Genomic DNA, 21539 nt, shown 5'->3' on the forward strand with positions numbered 1-21539 from the left:
TCTTTTAAACAAAAAAAAAAAAAAAAAAAAAAAAAAAAAAAAAAAAAAAAAATAAATAAATAAATAAATAAATAAATAAAATTAGAAAAAAAGTTACAAATAGAGTGCATGAAATATATAAAAGATACAAAAAGAGTACAGAAAGATCTCATACAGGATTACGGTTCGTGAGTTTGTATTAATTCTTCAAGTAGTATAAAATTAGTATATCGAGTTACGCGAACGGTGTACAATTACAAGCGAATGATATAGCATTACGTGCTTAGACGAGAGGTATGACAATTCACGGTTTGTTCGCAGAAAGAACGTGTCACATCTTCGTTTTATTATAATTCAGGTATATAGCATCGATCGATAGGCAGAGTTCAGGGAACCATGGATGCATAGTGAATCTACTTTGCATTCCTTCTGAATCGAATTTCAATTCGATTAGAGAGGAATCGCAAGCATGACAAGATTACAAATTACACAGAATTGACAATTAAAGAGGGGAGAGATATACAATTAACAGATATCTCAATATTTCTTTAAGATATTTTTTATCATCTTGTTTTTAATATTATATACAATTACCAAATATCGATATTTAATTGACACCTGAAGAAATAACAATTCACAGAAGAATTGAAACTTTCTTTTTACCTGAAGCGTTCCTATAACAGTTCTCCTCGCTTTCTGAAAAATATCTTCATCGGACATGCTCGGATTATCCTGTTGTATTCTAGCAGCGACAACATTGTGCCAGCGATAAAACAGTATCCCAAGAGCCAACAACGGTGGATGCTGATTCGTTCGTGGATCTCCGAGAACTGCAATAGATTGAAATTGTTTTTCACCGTTAAGAAAATTACAAAAATCCTCACGTACGGAGATAAGAGAAAAATAAATAAACGAACTTACGATAAAGACGTTCTGGACTGAGCATTCTCATAACGTGTGGAACAGCATGATTGAAAAGCGGTGCACGCATGGTGTTTCTCACAGGAAACTTCCTGGTGGGTTCCATGAGGAGGCTGCCGTTTTTGAAGGATCTCATCGTGTTCGCCCATGCTTCGCTGCTCGAATAAATGAAGCTACCGTCGATCCAGCTCGTAACTTTGTTTATCTGCAACCTCACGTATTCAGAGCTACTTTTCACCACTTATCTCCCATTATATCAACGATCATCGCTAATTGGAAGCGATTCCGTGGAATCGTTTAATGTCAGATCGTTAAAGAGAAAGAGAATTTTCGAAAAGAAACAGATTTCCTCGGGTTTAATTGAATTAAAAGGTTCTCGGTAGAAGCGAGAAACTTTTTCTTGTGAAAATATTCGATACGGTTTACTTGTTAGGCGGTGTAATTACGATACACAGCGAGGAGAAGCGTAAGAAACAGCTCGCGTTCCTCTTAATCACCGTCACTTTCCCCCGTCGTTAATGACGATCGTTGTAATTTGTGGGAAGACTTTTTAAGGGAGATCTTTCCAACGAGTTTGTCGTGTTTTATATTTAAAACACCACTTCCTAGTGTAACAATTCAACGGATAAATTAATCGAATGTACATTTAACACGAAGATAAATAAGTCAAGTGGAATATTTAGGTTAGAAGAATCGGAAGATCAAGGATAATTCATAATTCTCAATTTACAATGATAGGAAAATCTCGATCAGATTTGAAATAAAAACGAGTAAGAATCTCTTTCTTCGACCTTCCAAGAGAATCGTCCTGCGTGACGTGAAATTCAGGTCCAAAAATTTTGCAACGGTTCTAAAAATACCGACAAGGACGCGCCGATCAGAATGAAGGGCAAGAATGCGAGTCGTTTTGGCCCCACCCTGCGACCAGCCGAAACGAAGGAGAGAGAAAAATCGGTGGGGAAAGCTGAGAAATTATTATACATAAAGTTCGGTGCATCCTCGGGAGAACTTTCGTGTCTGGGAGCTTCTGCCGCGCTAATTCAACGAACTTAAGAGGGGAAGTCCAATTTGGTCAGCCAGAAAAATAAGGGATCTTTAATTTTTTCTTTTACTAAACCAGTAGAAATTTAACACTTCTCTTTCGAGAGAAAGGAGCATCCTCAGAGAAGGATTAAAAAATCTGTTCGCTGCACTTTTTAATATTGGTACACCTGGTGCACCCTAGCCAAAGTGACAAAGTGATTTGAAAGCAAAAGAGTGGAAATTTCTTTTTCGAAGCTCAATGCAAACGAAGCTTTACATGTAAAAAATAAAATTCTGCAATTTCGACTTATTTTTTCAAGGGGAATCACCCTCTATAATTAAAAAAAGAAGAAGAAATGAATTTGGGTCAGTTTGGCTCTAAATCACCAAATGTTTCCTTTTCATTCGTAACTATAGATATTTCAACTGCTCTCTATCTTATTTCCTGTACAAATCGACAATCGGTACTCGTAAAGAAAAAAAGGCAGATAGATAAATAAATTACCTGTTCACGAGGGCTATTAGGGCTGCGTCCAGTTCGACGATCGTAATCCGCCCGACGGAAGGGAATGTACTTGTTACCTTGGCACTCCTTGTCGAAAACCGGATCGCATTTGTCCACGTCGATTCGATGGTACTCTATGGGGCAGCCACTTTCGCTGGCCATGATTATCTCCGACGTGACCAGTTGCCCTGAAATCGTTTTGGTCCGTGTGGCCGGATGAAGAGGCACACTTGAGGTGTTCCGTTCACTTCCATCGAGGAAGCAAAGAGTTCAACGAAGCTCACGACCGGTTCTCGAAGGATCACTTTTTCAAAACCAGGTTCACGACGCGCCACACGCCGCGACGCGACGGAAGCGGCCGCGACACGAAAACCACACGGACGGAATTCAGGGGGACTGTCCCAGTTTTTACTTTCCGCCTCCTTCGAGAAGCGGATGCCGCTTTCCTTGCCCTGTTTTCGGGCCAGTTTAACAACGCTTGACATATTTCTTTTCCGAGAGAAGAAAGTAAAGAACTCGGAATCGTGAAATTTTGTTTGGATCATTTGGGTATTGATTCTTTTATTTAGATTAGACTAATTTCGATGGTTGATTATTGGTCAAATTTCGGATTTCTAACGTATCATTTCTCATACTTTCGAGAGATAATGAGAAACTTGAGAGAATCGTTTGTGCTACTAGAGAATGGCATACTTTTTAGAGAGATGAAAGTAAAGAACGTGGAATTGTGAAATTTAGGATCATTTGGGCATTGACTTTTTATTTAGATTAGATCAACTTTGATGGTTGATTATTGGTCAAATTTCTCATAGTTTCGAGAGATAATACGAGAACTGTGATAATTGAGAACTAGTTCCTAGGGAATTTTGGTTTCTAACGTTAAACTAGGTTAGCTTCGATACTTCAATCTCGACGAAATTTTGATATTTACTTGAAATTTACTTTTCGAATTAACGAAATTTCACATTTCACGAGGAAGGAATGAAAATTTCATATTAAACTAGATCCTATTACAAAATACCCTATAAAGTGTGCGTTACTCAATGCTCCTTTCACCCTTTGATATTTCCTCCACTTTCAACTAGGCAATTCGACACACAGCTTCCCAATTATTCGGAACAGCCTGTGCCAGAATAGACAGTGTCTGTAACACGGAATATTTTACCGTGAAAAGTGGATCAAAAAGTTCCCTTACACCTCGTGCTACTCGTTTCTATTCCGACACCCGGACACCTTGCCGTTTGCGCAACAACGTGATACAGATATTCGAATGCGTGCACCGTCAGCCACGGTAATTCCCCCCTTGTCTCGTAATCCTGCGCATACTGTTCCGCCATTATACATCTGATTCATTGCAACTATTTCTGAATGAATGTTTCCTTGGAGAAAATCCGTGTGTCATTCTTTGCTCGATTTCTCCGCCGAGGAAAGAATTTACGCTTCTTCGGTTTTTTCGAACGGTGATTACCGTTGTTTTTCGCTTTCTTCATGCCGAAATGTTAACGGCTCGATATCCTCTTTACGGGTTTCTTCAACTTTTATGTGGGTCGAATTATCAATGTTAATGCAGAGATCTCGTAAAATCGTCTCTTTTTCTTTCTTTTTTTCAGACTCTTGAAGGAATGTGTCGTAAGAACGAGAGGATAGAGAGTGAGATGCATTAAAGTGGAGATTTGGGGATTATTTTGTGAGAATTTGTTAGTAATTTTTGTGAAATATCGATGATCGTTTGTTGTCGAAAGGGCAGGTGTCTAATTTTTTGGAAAGTATCCGATGGACTTGCTACCTTTCAAAAGTACACTTTGTGGGGAGAGAAAAATTGCCTCTTTACATACTGATAATTCATACTAAGTCGTAATATAGGAAATAAAGAATTTTTGTACTAAATTAAGAATAATAAAATTAAAAATTTGAAATTTAAAATTTAAAACTTAAAATTTTTAATTTGAAATTTAATTTTTGAAAAATCATGCATACTGTCTCACTATGCTTCTAAAATGTGATTGTTCTCTTCTAACAGCTGACGATTTAATTATTTTAAACAGAGCTTCAGAGGTATTAGTGTATATTCTTACCAAAAAAGGCGAATAAAGCTGTTCTGTTCTTCACAGATGGTAGACCATCGTCACCCTGCATGAACAATTGACTAAGCTTCCTTGGAGAAGGCCTATCCTGGCCAGCAAGCATATAGACTCCATCGGAATACGCTGCTGGCATCTTTCGTATCAGCCTGCTGTCTACGGAGGTATGAACCGTGTTAAGATTCACTTGATAATAATTATTCTTCTTAAAACATCGTCGATAAGCAGTTTCGTTAAATCTCTCTCTCTCAAAAAATTCTTTTTCTAAATTTCGAAATTTTTTAAGAATTATTTGAAATTTAAAAAAAAAAATAAATTTCTGCTTTATACTTCGTGCTAATTGGATATTACCGAAGTGTCGCTGAACAATAGAACGTAATTAAATATTTACCATTCTATTCTTACTACCTTTAATACGAAGAATAAACTAGAGTGAAATGTTTGAACTGCCTATTAGTGTCTTATCACGAAACTAAATATGTGGACAGAAAGCCTGCTGGAATAAGACACCGTTCAATTTGAAGGCCTTTCTGTAAAACGGAAGCATTGAGTTATAGAATAGATTAGTGCAAGAAAAAATCGAATAAAGATAAAATTCACAAAGTCAAGAAAAATACCTTTTTTCTTCTAATTTTTTTTTTAATTATATAGATTGACGTTTTTTTATATATTTCCAGGTATTAATAGTTTCGTAGCATAATAAAAACATTTCGTGTAATTATTCACCAACAATAAGTGGATTTTTATACAATTTGGTCCAAATTATAAAAATTCACCCTATCAATGAGAAAAAATATGTTTGCATATTAATAATACTAAATTCTACGTTGATATGTAGATTTTAAGCAGTTAAAATATCTTCTTAACAGTGTTTTTATTAATTTTTCAAAAGTGTATTTTTAGCTGCCTCCATCTTGCAGCAAAGTATTCAATTATCGACGAGACAGAAAATTGAGGCAAAAATAAAACGCACATTTGGTGTGTAAAATAAGATTAAAGACGCTTTCGAGATGCAAAAAGTGGTAGATTCAATTTACAGCTCGATGTTCCTAATCTAACAAATAAAAAAACTCCATGCTCTCGCATAATTTTACGACAGAAGTTTGTTTCATACATTTTTATAAACGTACGCTTATTTTACCAGTTGATCATTAGCGTTTCACGGTTTCATCGTTTCGCACGTGTTAAGGAAATTGATAGAAAAGCAACAATTTTCATGTTTAAAGAACCAGAACATTTCTGTCGGCAGAGCTGATTGCGTCTTTCACGCCGCTGAACTTTTTTACCGCTCGTTTTATACGGCCGTATTGAAACAAAATAGCGACTTTTTTCACCTTTCACTCTACACGCCATTGGCTTGCGCGCCATTGCAATTCGAGACGCATCACAATGTCAAGAAAAATATTCGCGACAATTTGCCGCGATCGATAGTTGCTCTGTTCAATTCCATTTGAACAGTGGTAATTATCGTTTCACGTGTAAACGTAAGAATTTGAGAATTCACCGACTGTTTCGTTCAATTTTACATTTCTGTCGCTAATACTGGGTACATAGAAACGCTACCGGTGACTTCTCAATTTTTCGAGAAATTTTAGAGTGCATGGTAACAAGGTACATTGCAATATTTAAAATATTCAACTTCTGCTTTCATTTTTATAGAATTTTATATTGCAATTTTCATATCCTATTTTCATTATCCTGTTCTGATTCACACAAGTCTAACTGTGTCTAAAATAACTGTTTAGAGTTGTTTAAAGTACTTGCCGATCGATCCCCAATCCGGATGAGCCAGATTGTTGTACCATCCATCGTACCTCTGTTTATCCGCATAGCTGTGCACCACTCCTGTAACGAACAATAAGCACATGTTTTCTAAATTGAAACCAGCAACACATTTTACTAAGCGCGAAATCGCGATTTCCATCGATAATGATCGATTATCTTCGTCGAGATATTTTTATAAATCGAAAGTGTACGACGTCACTAGAGGGTTCAAGAATCGTCCTAGTTTCATAGTCATTAACCCTTTAAGGATGTGAATTTATAAAAAAAAAACTATAAACGCAACCAATAGATTCATATTTTTGAGCAATAAAAATAGTTAACGTAACCATGAACTGGTCTAAGTACATTCGAAGAAAATATAATTTCGATTTGATTTAGTTTAAGAAAATGATTAAACTTGTGATCTAGTTAGAAACTGCATAAGTAATTAGTACCTTGACATGGTTATGGGTTAATAATTATGCAAAGTCTTCTGTGATATTTTTTGAATAATAATAACCTCATCATCCATTTATCCTGCGAAGGGTTAATAAATAAAAACCAATTCAAAAAATTAGTGTATTCCTTTTTATTCATTTCTTTCCTGACATACGAACTATCACTACCTTTGTATTCTCGATGTTAGTGTTCTAGGGTTAATTACAGGAACCAATAGAATGGTTTTACGAACGATGAATTACCAGTCACGGATCTACGAATCGTTTCTCAGAAGAAACTTTCGAAAACGATCCACGCAAAATCTGTCGTGATCGTTTTCTTGGAACGATCGATCGGTTCGTTAGCTCCATTGTATCTCGGATAAATGATAATCGTTTAGAGAATCGACTATGCACATAAATGAATTGCAAGATACGGTGGAGATCGCTACTAGGATATGTGAAGAGATCCGGCTAACAATTTTCAATTTACGACTGAGTTCTGCGTTCAACTGAATCGTTTAATAGGCAAAGATTTGAACTTGAATCTCCCATAATTAATTAGCAAAGCTATAAAAATACAGACAATCGACATACCAAAACATGAAACAGTTATCTTCAACCCGATCTTCTTATTCCAAACTTCACCAGAAAGTACGAAAAATTCTTTCCTTTATATTCCAAATGATTCACCAAATACATATATTAACGAAACCAATAAATTCAATCAAACATACCACTCTCAACTATATCTCGACTGCACCCACTCCGCGAACACGTACCTCATCGCACAAACGCACTGTACCCATAACTTGACATCATTACCAGACAATCATTACCAATCGACCTCAATATCGAATTAAAATTCCTCCAGCGGCATATTTGCATTCGATTTCTAAATCCAATCAACCGCCACTTCTATTTAAAAAAACAAACAAAAAAAAAACAATCTACAAGCGGAAAAAACCATAGTGGAAATCTCTCCGAAGCATCATTGCTCCGTATTTTCACTTTCGGTACACTTTCGTCCGGCTCGTTCGAGCGGATAACGGAATCGCGCGGCGCGTGCATATAACAGGCGTACCGGTTCCAACAGGCAGGACGATCCAAAGCAACCAGGTGAGCAGGTAGATCCACGGTGAATCTGGTCTGGGTGGTCGTCGTCGTCGCGTCATTGTCAGCACAACATCTCTTTCAACGATCTATCTTATCGCCACTTCCTATCCTCGCACAATCCTTACACTACCGTTACAACGTTCGACCCGTTCGGTTCAGTGTCTACCGCGTGAATGCATGCACCGGTATAGTGTCTTCTGGATTGGTGGAAGGAATACGGTGGAAAAGAGATACAACACGCGACGGAGATGAGCGTGAAATTCCGAACCGAAAAAACCTCTTTGCTAAAGGGTAGCGGAGGTGGGGAGAAAAAAAAAGGAGAACGAGACACTGCCACGGAGAGGACGCGAACACAACACGTGCGACACGGCACCGAAAGAAAAAGAATCGAGACCCGTTCGCTGGCCGAGGGTATGCCACCTCGTGCGCCGCGCCATGATTACCCCCACTACGAGGACATTGGAGGGAACGGTGAGCGAGGGTATGTCTCATACTCGAGTGGTTTGGGCCAAGAGCGCTCGGTTGTTGCCTGTACAACCGTTCTTGGCTACGCGGTGAAAGTCGCCGGCCTATTTGTTTCGTTACTGCGAACGCGCCTGTGTCTATTCACTTCTCTCTCTCTCTTTTTTCCCCTCTTCACCAGTACATCAAACCGTCACTGTTCAACCTGTTGCTTCTCGCCGCTCCTTCATTCGCGTCTGCGCGTCCTCGACGTCTCACCACCTCTCCTCTTGGTGTCGTTCACCGTGTACATCGCGACGTACCAACGACGACGTCACCTCAGGCACAGGCCTAGTTTTCGAGTACGCGGCACCGATTATCCAAGGCGAAACCTCTCTCGGTTCCCCGACCTGAGCTTTCAAGGTCGACGGCTGACGAGCCTGCTACGGACACCGCTGCAGAACATCCTGGCCGGCGACGGACATGCGTTCCGCGTTCTGTTGCTCTGGATTCCGGACGCTGGAACCGCGGCGAGTATAGTGGAGGATACGACGCGTAACCTTGACACGAGGATATTGCTCATGCAAATAACTTGGATAGTATTCGAGCTTCACCTTTCGTGAATTTTTTGTGATGGTTTCTGGTGGTGATGGGGTAAGGTTAGAATGATCCTTTGTGGTAGTTTGAATGTCGTATTGGTTGGTTTACAGAAGAGAAAGAATCTTGGCTAGCTGTTGGTTAGATTAGGCATTTTTACAATATTTTTGTATGAAAATATTACTTCTTTTTGATAAGAGTGTTATAGAACTCCGGAAGATATATTCTTCGATGTAAAATTATACGTTCGGAACAAACGTATGCTCGTTTTCTATTCTTTGCATCATATCTAATGTAACAGGTGTTTCGCTTTACCAGTGGAAGAGCAAACGCAATATCTCGATGATATTACATAGTCAATATATTCTTTGTTCGCCTATGGGAACAAATAATAGTATGAGATGTTTTCTAATTTGCAGTTTGCTCAAAATTGGACAGGGAGAATGAGGTTAAGTCAACGTGATGTCTTTAATGTTGAAGCACGATGCGAAGTTTTGTAATCTTGTTAGTGGTTGCACTTTGAATAATGAAGTTTGAAGTATTTGAAAATTTTGAAAAGATAAATATAAGCATAGACGTTCTCTAAAGAAGCGCAGAGTGAGTCAATCCATGCAGAGATCTCGGCTCCACCGGGTGATTTTTATCGCCCTTGGCACGAATCTGCAAAGGCGATTGCATTTCGAGATCAAACAGGCATACTCCTTATTGAGAGTATATGTCATGCTAAGCACCTATCCCTTCCAGAAAGCTCTTCATCTTTTCTATAATGAATCACAGTCCGTTTGCCAACGTTCCTTAAAGTTACACGCGATCACTGAGAATTTGCATGTCCACTTAACCTAACCTAAAATTAAAAATCAACACGCCATCATATCTACAAGGGAATCGAATAATCAATGACAAGTGCAACGACAGTTACAACAAAAAAATTCTTGCATCTGTATTTTAATTTAAGTCATTGACATTCTCTAACTCGCAGAGTGAATATCATGGGTCTGTATGTACAGAGAACATTTGACATCCTGATTTGATGCAGCCAAACTACACCAAAAGATACAACGACGTAATTCACCGTTTCACAACTTCACGTGTTTAACGAGGAAAAATCATATACATCATCGCATACACTCAGGTCGTTCCACATAAGGGTCGTTTTCATTGTTTCTTTTTCATAATGTATCGTTCGACGTTTTCGACGGTAACTTTATCACGTATTCTTTCATTCGATTCGTTTGAATTTTTTCTTTCTATTCATTTCTTTGAAATGAAATGAATACTTCGTGTTACACCGGAAAAATCCGAGGAAAATTCGAAGTAGAATCACATTTTAAATCGAAGCTCTTGATCTTCCGCGTTCCTCCCTCCAACGATGACGTTCTTTCTACAAACATCTGGTTCGTTCGCTCATTTGCTGCCTCTTTGTTACATGCACATGCACATTTAAGTCATGAATCTACGATCCTTCTGGCATTTCCAGAATTCGCAATATTCGCGCGACAATTGATAAAACACGTGACGGTCTCAGCTGTCCCGATTTCCTAACCTATTGACTCACTAAAGGAGTTTCAATTTCTAATTCGAAACCACTGAAACTTAGTTTCTATCTTCGTGAGTCTATCCAGACAGGACGAACGTGCATAAGATTAACTCGAGGATTCTCTTGCGCCATTCCTCGAGACGCAATACCGATGGTCGTAAATCATTTTTTGCAGAATCGCAACAGGTACGATTATTCCTCGTGGTAACAATGAGATCACGGTTGTCCGTGTTCTGCCAGCTGACGCATCGGTCGCGCGTAATTGCCTGGATCCGTACATCGAACAAAAGGTTTTGCAAGAGTGCGTCGCAAAAGGTTTCTTTGCCGTTGCAATTCGGAAACCTTCGTTACGCTAAGGTTAAGCGTGAAACGAAACGAAACGCTCTTGGTTCGATGGTAAAACACGTGGCTCAAAATGATTAGAGGATTAAGTCAACGTTTCCAGAGAGACAGTTACAGAGTAGCCAAGCATTAAGGAGGAATTCCATAATGTTAAATGTTACAAAGCGTTTCGCAATGTATCAACGTTTCTCTGATCTCGTCGATTGGGAAATCCCCCTAATCAGTTTAAACAGTATGGCGTGTTTAAAAAAAGGAAAGAAAGAACATTCTGAAGATACGTTTCGTGTAAAAGACAGCACCGTTCGCGATATAAATTAATATTTCTACGTATAATTCGTAACAGTGAGCGACGTTGTTACGTGTAAATAACATAAATAACTCCCACGATGACGCGTTACGAGCGAGGCACGATATGCTCTCTATATAGGAGTAAGGGCCAAAGGATGTAACCTCAAAATCTAATGTAAGGGTGTCTCACTCTTAATAGACATCTAAATTATTTCCGCTGCTATTTAAAGTAAAAATAGTAAATGTTACATGCATATATTTGCTCAAAACTCAGCAGCAGGTGTTAGTTCTTCAATCAGATTCTAGTTTTTAGACGATTGGAGAATTGTACTCCAAATAACCAGCTATATAAAAATTGCATGTTACCGTGTCCACAATAGAGTAAACTCTTGTTGGAAGAGAAGCAACAAAGTTTCTTCTTCATCCGGAACCAATCACGTAACAACGTCGCTCCAGGCTGTCACCTTCGAGCAATCTCTCGCAGCCTCTACCGACAGCATTCGTCTCTTTTTTTATTATAGCACAGTCCACGCTGTGTTCTGTGAGTGTGTTCAAGTACAAATGATCTTGTTCACGATCTAGAGTCCATACGCACAGAACCGACCAACGTGGACGAAGGAATCGAAAAGGTGAAACATCATTTCGAGGTCGATCCAGGATAATAATAGACAACTGCTGGTGCTGGAAGCTGCCAATGCGCCGCGTGAAGCTCGATCAATTGTAAGAGAGTCTTTCTAACTGACGGTAGTATCGTGTCTTCCGCAAGGAAAGCGTCTCTCAGGCTTCCAAGCAATTGCTGTAACTGAGCTGGTAATTCAGTGTCCAGGTCCTTACCAATGCATGTTAGAATGAAGAACAGGCAGTCCGTCTGTAAAGTGAAGAAAGAAGACTATTGATATTAATTACTTGAGCTTAATTCTTCGACTGTTGGACACTCGAAACTGAAGTTTGTCAGCATTAACACCATTCTAAACCCACCTCTGCTAAGGAATTCACAACTGGAGGCTGTAAGCAATCTTGACAGCACTTCCAAAGCAACGTGAGGAGAACACGTCCGGGGGGAACGCCCTCTTGTTGTGTCTTCAACTGAAGCTGCCTTCGCTTTAACTGTAACCATGATCATGCATATGTATGAAGACGGATGCGTACCGTCGATGGTTTTGATTCATGATTTGACAAAAAATTGACTAATTCGACGAAGCACCAACGTTGCGGAATTTAATGATCCGGTTACAGAATCAATTAAAAGTCGGCAAACGTTAACATAAAGTTCCGTGAATCAAAAACTGTTTGTAGTAAAAACTACATCCGCATGAAGTTGTTCTTCTTTCGTACCTGGCAATACATCTCATTCAAGAACGTCATGAAGGCGGAATAACGATGGTAACTGGACCCGTCGTATAGTATCTTCACTCTGTCTTGATACCACTGTTGACAGGTGTTCAACAAGGATTCCAAGAAGGTTTCTTTGGTTTCTTTCTGCATTTAATAACATTTTATGACAACTTGATTTCATGTATCAAATTTTCGCCAGCATCGCACGTGGAAAGAGGAAGAGAGAGAGATATTAGTGAACGAGGAAGTGATGTGAACCGCAAGGGACTATAATGTGACCCGCAGACGATCAGTAATATTATCAGTACTGACAAATATTGACAATATTATTCATCGTGTGCGGTCAATATTGAAGGAAGGATTGATATTGAGGTTGAAGTACTCGTCAATAAATTTCTAGATATTTTGAGATAAAGATTTTGGGTAGAGAGTCGAAGTTTTCCTCTGTGAGGATACGAGATTCATTTCAATTGAATTACGAATGAATCGTAATAGTAACCTCTATAATTGTGATGCAAATTTTCGCCGCTGGTTCCGCGTATTTTCGGTTCTCGACGACCCTCTCCAAAATGTGTCGAACCAGTTCCATTAAAGCTCGAGCATTCAACAAATTTGGATCTGAATAAAGAAAATGATCGTGATTAATATGTGTTTAAGGTGTAAGATTTTTGTTACGACTTTGTATTATTACCTTCGATGGCTCTGAGAAGCGTGTCCTGGATCGCCGACGGGAATTTTCCCAATTCAGAGGCGTCTGAAATATTCACCGCCTTCGCAGCCAGCACGTCGGCCGCGTTCAGGCTCTTCGATCGTTTCAGACCATAAGTAGAGACGAAGGATAACGATTTCGTGAGCCTGCCGGGTTTCATCGTGTTCGTTTTGACTTCGTTTTGATCCATGTTGAAATGGACCCTGCCCGAGCCCTGTTTCACAAAACGCATTCAATATACCTTACTTTCACGTTCATCCTACGCGCTCTTGCATTCCATTCTCTATGTTGTTTTACAGGTGTTAAAACGTTTAGACATTCACAACAAGAATGACGCATTACTCATTCAATAAATTTAAACTTCTTTCTCATCGAGTAACCAAAAGAATTCCTGCGGTTTTATTAAATGGTAAAACGACGAACTTTTTTTCATTACCTGATAAAAAGAGTATACCAATATTTAGATACTGTATTCTCTCTCCTTTTTATAATTCTCTTGTATCTCTTTTTTTTTTTTAATCAAAAATTCCACTTTCTTCTCTGCATCATTTATCATTGTCCCGTCACTCGAAAATTCTTAACTTTCTTCTTTTTACATACTCTTCGTATTTCTTTTCTTTTCCAAACAAAAAAAAAACATTTCTCCCTATCGTTTATTCCTGTTCGGTCTTAATGAAAAAAAAGTTCTCATTACATGTAAGATATTTCCACTGGACGCCGAGGTATCGAGCGGATGTGACTGTCGTAGCGCTGAGCCTGCCGAATGATGCCCGCTGTGACGTGACGTTTGATGATGTTGCTGGTGAAGCGTGTGCTGCATCTGTTGCTGTTGCTGAGGCGCGTAAAGATACCGATGCACGTTGCCGCTTGACTTGCTGTGCTGCAGATAATACGAAGATCGCTCTGAAGCATTCGTCCGAGACCTGGATCAGGATCATTAAATACCGATCACTTAAATGGAAAGTAAAACGTTAAGCTGAAATTATTGTCTCTTTTTATCGTCCACGCTCGTATCGCATTTATCCAACCAGGCTTGTTTGTACAACTGACGTAATACCTTTTAACGCCGTAAGGATTAACAGTTTATCAAAACGCCGTTGCAACACACTGACATAATCCTGCACTCTTTCATCTTTCACTTCACACGTTGATTCGAATACTAATCTATAACATCAGGTTTTACGCAACGAGCAACGAAAAATGAATCTTGTTTCGAAATCACTTTCGGCTCCTCTTACTTCTAAGTAGAAAGGCGTATAGGTATGGTTTCGATAGTGTCATCGTGATATACAAATTGAGATATTAATAATAAAAAAAAGAAACAATAATTCTTCTCTTAAAAATTTTTCGTCAAAATTTGTAAGTTTCTTCTTTGAATCTATGAAAATTTTTTTATTTATTTACCCTATAATCGTTGATAATTTTTAAAATAAATTTTCCACACAAACGTATTAATTTAGGTTATAATAATTTTTTTATACGTGTAAAAATAACGTTCTCCTTTACTTACACATTCTTCATCCTATTGTATCGAAATGAAGTTTCTTTGAAACGTGTCCGATTTAAAAAATTTCTTTTCGTAAAGAACTACCACTCTTACCAGTGTCTCACGATGTCTTTCTAGACCTTCCAGAAAGCGTTCTCAATACGTCAACTATTTCGTAAGTAGTTTATACTCACTTAGAAGGATGCGAATCGTTCTGCTTCATAGTGAACTCCTTAGCATGTACGTTTAAACGCGGATTAGTGGCGTTCGCCGTGGTTCCTTCCGTTCTTCCACCTAAAAAGTAACATAAACAGTCAGACATATTTTTTTAAATCTTCATTTTGCATATTTTCATTCTAAAATTATTAGATCGTGCAGTAATAAATATTCGCAAATTTGAATTTTCCAAATTCTTGTTAAATATCTGTTGAGCAATCTGAAGGATCTAAGAGATCTCTTGTTAGACGCAAACTAACATAAACGTGACATTTCAATTTATTATAAATTGTATTACACAAATTGTTATTAATTGAAATTATATCACACGACCTAATGTAAAATACAAACCTGGCGGTCGGTAAATTTCCAACGAAGGCTTGCTTTTTAACGTGGTCACGTTATTATTATTGTTATTACTGCTATTATTATTATTGTTATTATTTCCTTTCTGAAGAACCGCATCCCTCATCTGCAAGATCGAACGATAAATCAATCTAACAAGTGGCCGCCGTTCAAAACGTGTCAACAATTGTTTATACATGTATATATGCATATAAACGTTCTAACTTTGATTCACTAATAATAGAAGGACAGCTATACTTTGAATCAAAATTTCTCTAAATACGAGAACCATGTGTACGCGTTGCTATATCTATCCCTGCAAAAGCTGTATCAGAGAGGCAACTGAACTCTGACAACGATCGAGGAAAAATCTCTCACAAGTTTAACACGTTCACTGTCCGCTGAATCACATGTCGGCTGCTTAGCATCGATAGTGGAATAATAGAAGAAACAAATTTTACAGGAGAAACAGCTGTAAAATTTGTAATTCGTATTCATACTACTTGGACAGTGGACGTGTTAATCCTCAAGTGCCTGAATGAACACTTTCGACCCGTTAAACTTTCAATTAACCTGTATGTACAATTTTTAAGTAACTATAAACTAAGTACAATTCTTTCTCTTAATATCATCTCCTAAATCCATCTTCCGTTATTCTCCACAGACACCTAACAGATCCAAAAACCTAAATCTACATTCGACAACGTGCAGAAGATCCCCATCGATCTGAAAAATCCTCTACCGTGATATCCTCATTTTCCCAAAGAAAACAAAAAATACGAAAACTGGTGCACGCAACAAAGAGAGCTGAACGAGACGAGAGACGCAGTTTCGGCGTAGGAGAGACGCAGTACCGGAACACAACGAGGGAGACTCACAGTGGAAAGCGTGCGAGAATCATCGTTTCCAAGGGCGTCGATAGAGCGTTGGATGGAAATCCTGGTCGCAGTAGGGTGTCAGTGGAGAGCGGTAACGCGGTGGTGGTGGGCCGGCGACACAGCAATCTTACCGTCCACTTATGCGACACGTGCTACAGGAGAATCTATCGCGGTGTACGCGTTTTTCACGTCGAATTTTCTTCCAGCTTTTTCCGCGTTGTCGCTCGGCCGCGCGTTACAGCCGACTCCGATGACTGTCGACTAATAATAGACAGCACCGCCACGAGCGAGCAACCGAGCGAGCGAAACGAACCAACGAATATACAGCCACACGATACACGACGAGCTTACATGCGTATTAATGCCGCGCTGCACCGTGCTAACAGTGGACTGAAATATCCGACGAGAGTCATCCTCGGTTGTCTCGGGCGAAACACGCTTTTAGGGTAGATCCGAAAATTGCCGAACGCGTCCAAACGATTTCTTCTCTCGATCACACACAGCTTTTTCAATTCCTTTTTCCCACGGTGGTAGAAAGTTGTCTGAGGAGAAAGAATCAGTGTGGCGAATTAACAGCGATAAAAAAAAACACTGTACAGATCTGCGGAGATGTTAGAGGAAACGATTTTTTTTATTTTACCCGCTTTTTTTTTTATTTTCTTTTCTCTTTATTTCTCTCTTCTGGAATGAACGACGACGATGATGGTGACGATGTTGCAGGAATTCGAGAATCCTCGTGGTACGTTTCGTCGTCGCGAAGCCAAAGTAGCTCGAATAGTAGGTGCTTTCTTAGAATCAGCTCCGTTGGCGCCAGCTAGAATTTTTTATCCGAAGTGGACGCAGAATGCGTGCTATCTCTCGCGACAGCGACTGACTGATATTTGGTTCGACGACAAACATCTCTTTATTCGGAGGTTACAGATGAGGTCTTCGAATTTTTAATTCTTTTTTTTTTTATTATTTCGAAGAGATTCTTGAAGATGCGAAGAGAAATTTTATTTTAGTTCGACTTGCGCATATTTTTGATTCTGGTTTATATTGTTGGGTGCAGAATACAGTTAGAGAAAGTAGTAATGGTAGTATTATGCACGGACAGCGGTAAAACCCTTGACGGTACTACTAGCAACAGAATTGGACGCTGGCTTTGATGAAATATGAGGTCGTGACGATGAACCGAAGTACCAACGAGATAATATGCAACCTAAAATATATTTTCCCATATTTTCAAGCTCCTGCGTTTTCTTCGAATTAAGTATTTTCCCCCTTTTTTTCAATTAACCTATTAATCAGAGAAGACGAGTTAACTCGTCATTGGTTAGCCAATGCTTAGAGCACAATAGTTGATTAAATATTCATATTTGTAAGAAGCAAGATGAAGTAATTGCTTACAATTTGAAAGATTCTATTTCTATTTGAGATATGAACTCAGCTAAGAGGTTAAAAAGGTTGTAAAATATACAATATGTAACAAAAGCTCCTCCTAAACTCAGATTGCAAAAAAGTTTTATTTAATTACCACAATATTTTTTTCCTTAATTCCTACATTATTTTCAACGTTTCGTTTCCTGGCAGTTAGGACGCACGAGAAATTGTTCATACTTGACGCGTAATAAGAAAATGTAATTAATGTCTGCGAAAAGTGGAATCGAAAACGTGCGACACGTTTTGGCTTCGATTCCATTTCCGTTTGCGTCTGAAATATCTATGACTAACACAGTATCTCGCAAATGTATTCATCGTTCTTAAGAAGTTTACCGTATGCTGTCCTTCGTTTTACTTTGAGATTCAAAGCGTTTTCATCTTGTTCCCGTTCTCGTTTAATTAACTCACCTTCATTGTTTCTTCTTTCGCGTGAGGCAAGCGTGCGACGCGCACCATCTTGGAGGGCAATTATTTGATTACAACGGTCGAAGAAATCAACGAACTTCAGCACCAATTACACTATATATTCCAACAGATACACCTTTATTGTAACACATTTTATATAATGTTCGAAATAAACGAAGAAATATTCACAAATTTGTGTTTTCACGCATTTATGTTTTCAACCCGTTGCATTTTCAAACTTTTTTCAATTCACAATTTTCTATTCAACCAATAAAAATCAATATTACATTCAATATGGACATTCGATCTTGATTATCGATAATGCAACATCGCAGTTGAAATTGTTTTAATTAGTTAGAATTTTCTACTAACCTTTATTGCGTAACATCGCGGAATAAGAGAAATTCGTTGGAGTTACGTCGAATTTGAAAAATATTTTCGAAATATATCGTGGATTCGTTGAAAAACTTCGGGATAATCGTTCGTTCGGTCGCAATTTCGTTTTACCGGCGTAGAGGACCGGAAGTGAGCCGCGCGACTGACGTCGTTCTCGATGCTGGCACTCGATCTACCGATTCGAGACGACCGCGAACCTGTATTCAAATTATCGTGATGAATCATCATTATTTCTTCGCCATTATGCACCCAGCCTGAGTATATTTTAAATTTATTTACGACGTAATTAAACTGTGCAGATTTTCATATTACGTAAACTACGATTGCACGAAGAGATTAGAGAATAATAATATAGATAAATGTGGGGGGGGGGGGGGTGATATGAAACTTTTCGATGTAAACTTTCCATTTCGATATATATTTCGTTTCAAAAGAAAATAAACTTTAAACAAAAGTACCAGACTATTTAAAGTTTATTTAAAAATAATGCCAAGCTGAATCGCGGGACCCTTGCCCGTAATTAGCGTAATTTCAATAGACATTTAACTTCTCTTCTTTTTCATTAGGGCTGTATTCCAATTCAGACGTATGTACAGAGAAAACACAAACCTTTCATTCGGCTGACGGACCATCGACTCGAACGGTAATAGACGCTTCGTGTATACACCAAATCTAAATCTTTATTTTACACTTTGTACACTGGAATTTAATTCATATATACACGTATTGCTCTCTCCCTTTACAGTCAATCTATCGTTTAAAAAATAATTCCAACTAGATCCACACTCCAACAAACTCGTGACAAAGCTTCGTTGCCAGCGATTATGCTCAGACACTTCGAACATCCCGCTGAACATCACACTTTAACGCGACTTTCTGAAGCGATCGATACTCGAGACCCAACATCGATGCGAAAACGCTCGACGCTCAGAGTTGCGACGTATACACCATCGATCTCAACGCGCGTTTGTGTTCACGCCTTCGTATCGTCGTGGTTCGCCGAGAACGGACGGATACGCGACGTTTCGAAGCAATGCCATTTACGCGTGTCATCGAGCCAGCTCGAACGGCGACGATCGAGCTAGATCATCTGCGATCCGTTCGACCGTCCGTGAATCCTCGACCACGCACGGTCGCACCCACGCGAATGACGCTAGTTCTCCATTCTCGTTGCATACACGTACATGCAATCGAGCATTAGTATGTCACACCACGCCGTGCGTGGTCTAAACGTCCTTTGAACGCAATCAGCTGTTTGCATCAGGCTGTTTAACACTTTGAGCTTGACAATGGACACTAATACCACGACAAGTTATCCCAAGTACCACCGGTAACAATGACATTGTGATGAAATAATAGAAAAGTTAGTGCAGTAATTGTAGTACCCACGGTATATGCAAATGGCGCCAAATTCAAAGTGTCAAAAATTTCTTATCCTTTCCAGCAGAGGATAGAAACAAACATGTATGACGGTAATGTGTCACAAATCATTATATTTATTTGTAAATACGATTTAGAGGATTACAAACCATGATAGCAATAAGTCAATTGAAGAATCTATATTTCTTTTAATTGGAAGCATTAAACCATTTATCACTTGATCCGGCCAATGGCTAGTGTTTCGTTTGCACATCCTTCGATGATACTTTTTCTCATTTTTTTTTTTTCTTTTGTTTCAAGCGCTTAACTAATATATATATCTTGTGCCTCGTGGGTAACCATAACACGCTTCTTTGTTATTACTACTACATTGAAAATAATATTATGAAAAATAAATCTTAAACTTTCTGCTAAATTCGTTTTCGTATCGTTATTTTCGATCGCTACGAAAAAATGTAACGTACAAGATTTAAATACATAGCACTAAGTGCTACGATAATCGATCCCCTTTAAGGTATAAAAATTAATTACAGTATTCAGGCCGCTTACAATCGAATCAAATTAACGAGTATCGAGCACCAAGATCGGTTGTGTTGCAAAGCACATTTTGTAGAATCCACCTACAAAGTTTCTTACTTTAATTATTAACAAAATAAATGTGTTTTTCTTCTTTTTTTCTTTCTGTACATTCTCTAATACGTTTCAAAATGATTTCAATCTTGTATAATGTTGTTTGTTATCAAAAAACGCATAAAAAATTATAGTACATTACATAGATATGGTAACACACTGTGACGTCACTATGACGTAATTGTGGTTTTTTTTTATAATTTATCAATTAAATGTTAATCCCTCTCTTCGTAAAACCGACAGAACGATGTAACCAAACATTAACATCATTTACACACGTTATGTCCTGACATTATCTACTACACAAAAATTCGTTAACATTAAACACGATAAACGGGTTGTTCGAATAACTCTGTAGACAGATTCTCGCTTCAACATCGAAAATACATCATTCGAATACGTACAGAAAAAGTGGCTTATAAATTATTCTCTCCGAATACACGCTTTCTTCTTTATAATACAATACAATTGCGAATAGTATAATCATATACCGTGTATATTATCATACGCATTTGTTTTCTGTGTAATGCACAATCGAAATGTGTGGCATCGAATTCACTACAGGTGGAATCGCTACTAACATTTCGACCATGAGTTTTTTATTTTTTATATCTGCTGTAGTAAATATAGATAAAATTGTAATGCCAGCTAGTATGGCCTGTGAACACTTGGGTAGTTTGAAGTTTCTCGGTGAGCGGCCAACAAGTCACTCTAAACACTTATTCTTTACACTATATTTTTTTTTTGTTTCATCTTTGCTAGTGTATCGTGTGTGTGTGTGTGTGTGTGTGTGTGGTGTACGTCAAAAACCAATATATTAGTTTTTCGATAATATACAAATATTTACGTAACAAATAGATATTATTTAAATAAATTGCGATACAATATATAATGTCACACTGAACAACGTGTAAACACGAGCATTAAATACGAAATATGTATGTTCTGGTAGTGGCGGAAAGTCAACATTTCGCAGTAACATTGTTACCATGGTAACTTTGCTTTTGCACTAAAATCCTTTCGTTAATTACACAGAACCACAATAGAAGTTTGCTTCTTTCGTTCTTTTTTTTCTTCTTCTTTAAGGCATTCGAGTGGTTAAAAATCAATAGCAACTTTCATACAACGAATAAACGAGTGCTTCTACAAAATGGTATTTGTATGTTTGGAATATAAGTTGCAGTTTCAAACTCACACCTCTTTAGGAACTTTTAATTGTACAAATGCAATTCCGTTGCAGTGTTACGTAAACGTTTTCTCTATGACTATCGTGCAGACGACATTATTGTTTACATTATTGCCATGG

At 38.3% G+C, this 21539-nt stretch overlaps 2 protein-coding genes across 4 annotated transcripts in view; both read right to left on the reverse strand.

Annotated features, from left to right (window-relative positions):
• LOC108570669 (dual oxidase) overlaps positions 1 to 8067 on the reverse strand; it is a 13582-nt gene extending 5515 nt beyond the window's left edge. The window contains exons 1-6 of the mRNA XM_017932560.1: positions 7795 to 8067; positions 6274 to 6354; positions 4504 to 4665; positions 2429 to 2616; positions 901 to 1105; positions 643 to 809 (exon numbers count right to left, since the gene is read on the reverse strand). Coding sequence (XP_017788049.1) covers positions 643 to 809; positions 901 to 1105; positions 2429 to 2616; positions 4504 to 4665; positions 6274 to 6354; positions 7795 to 7885 — 894 coding nt within the window. The 5' untranslated portion in view covers positions 7886 to 8067. The remainder of the gene's footprint in view (positions 1 to 642; positions 810 to 900; positions 1106 to 2428; positions 2617 to 4503; positions 4666 to 6273; positions 6355 to 7794) is intronic.
• A 1712-nt stretch (positions 8068 to 9779) lies between these two features.
• LOC108570778 (CBP80/20-dependent translation initiation factor) lies at positions 9780 to 19430 on the reverse strand. 3 transcript variants are annotated; one of them, XM_017932686.1, is made up of 11 exons: positions 18833 to 19430; positions 18200 to 18420; positions 17831 to 17941; positions 15129 to 15249; positions 14756 to 14855; positions 13770 to 13998; positions 13058 to 13289; positions 12866 to 12984; positions 12367 to 12510; positions 12010 to 12138; positions 9780 to 11899 (listed from the first exon to the last, which is right to left on the reverse strand). In XM_017932686.1, the coding sequence occupies exons 3-11, from the start codon at positions 17876 to 17878 to the stop codon at positions 11669 to 11671; spliced, it is 1353 nt and encodes a 450-aa protein (XP_017788175.1). In that variant the 5' UTR covers positions 17879 to 17941; positions 18200 to 18420; positions 18833 to 19430; the 3' UTR covers positions 9780 to 11668. The 3 variants fall into 3 exon arrangements, with proteins under 3 accessions (XP_017788175.1, XP_017788176.1, XP_017788178.1); XM_017932687.1 differs by having other exon boundaries at positions 17831 to 17963; XM_017932689.1 differs by lacking the exons at positions 17831 to 17941; positions 18200 to 18420; positions 18833 to 19430 and adding an exon at positions 16001 to 16312.
• Between the last annotated feature and the right edge of the window lie 2109 nt (positions 19431 to 21539).

The sequence above is a fragment of the Habropoda laboriosa genome, unplaced genomic scaffold (assembly GCF_001263275.1).
Source record: "Habropoda laboriosa isolate 0110345459 unplaced genomic scaffold, ASM126327v1 scaffold87, whole genome shotgun sequence".
In the NCBI taxonomy this organism is placed as follows: domain Eukaryota; kingdom Metazoa; phylum Arthropoda; class Insecta; order Hymenoptera; family Apidae; genus Habropoda; species Habropoda laboriosa.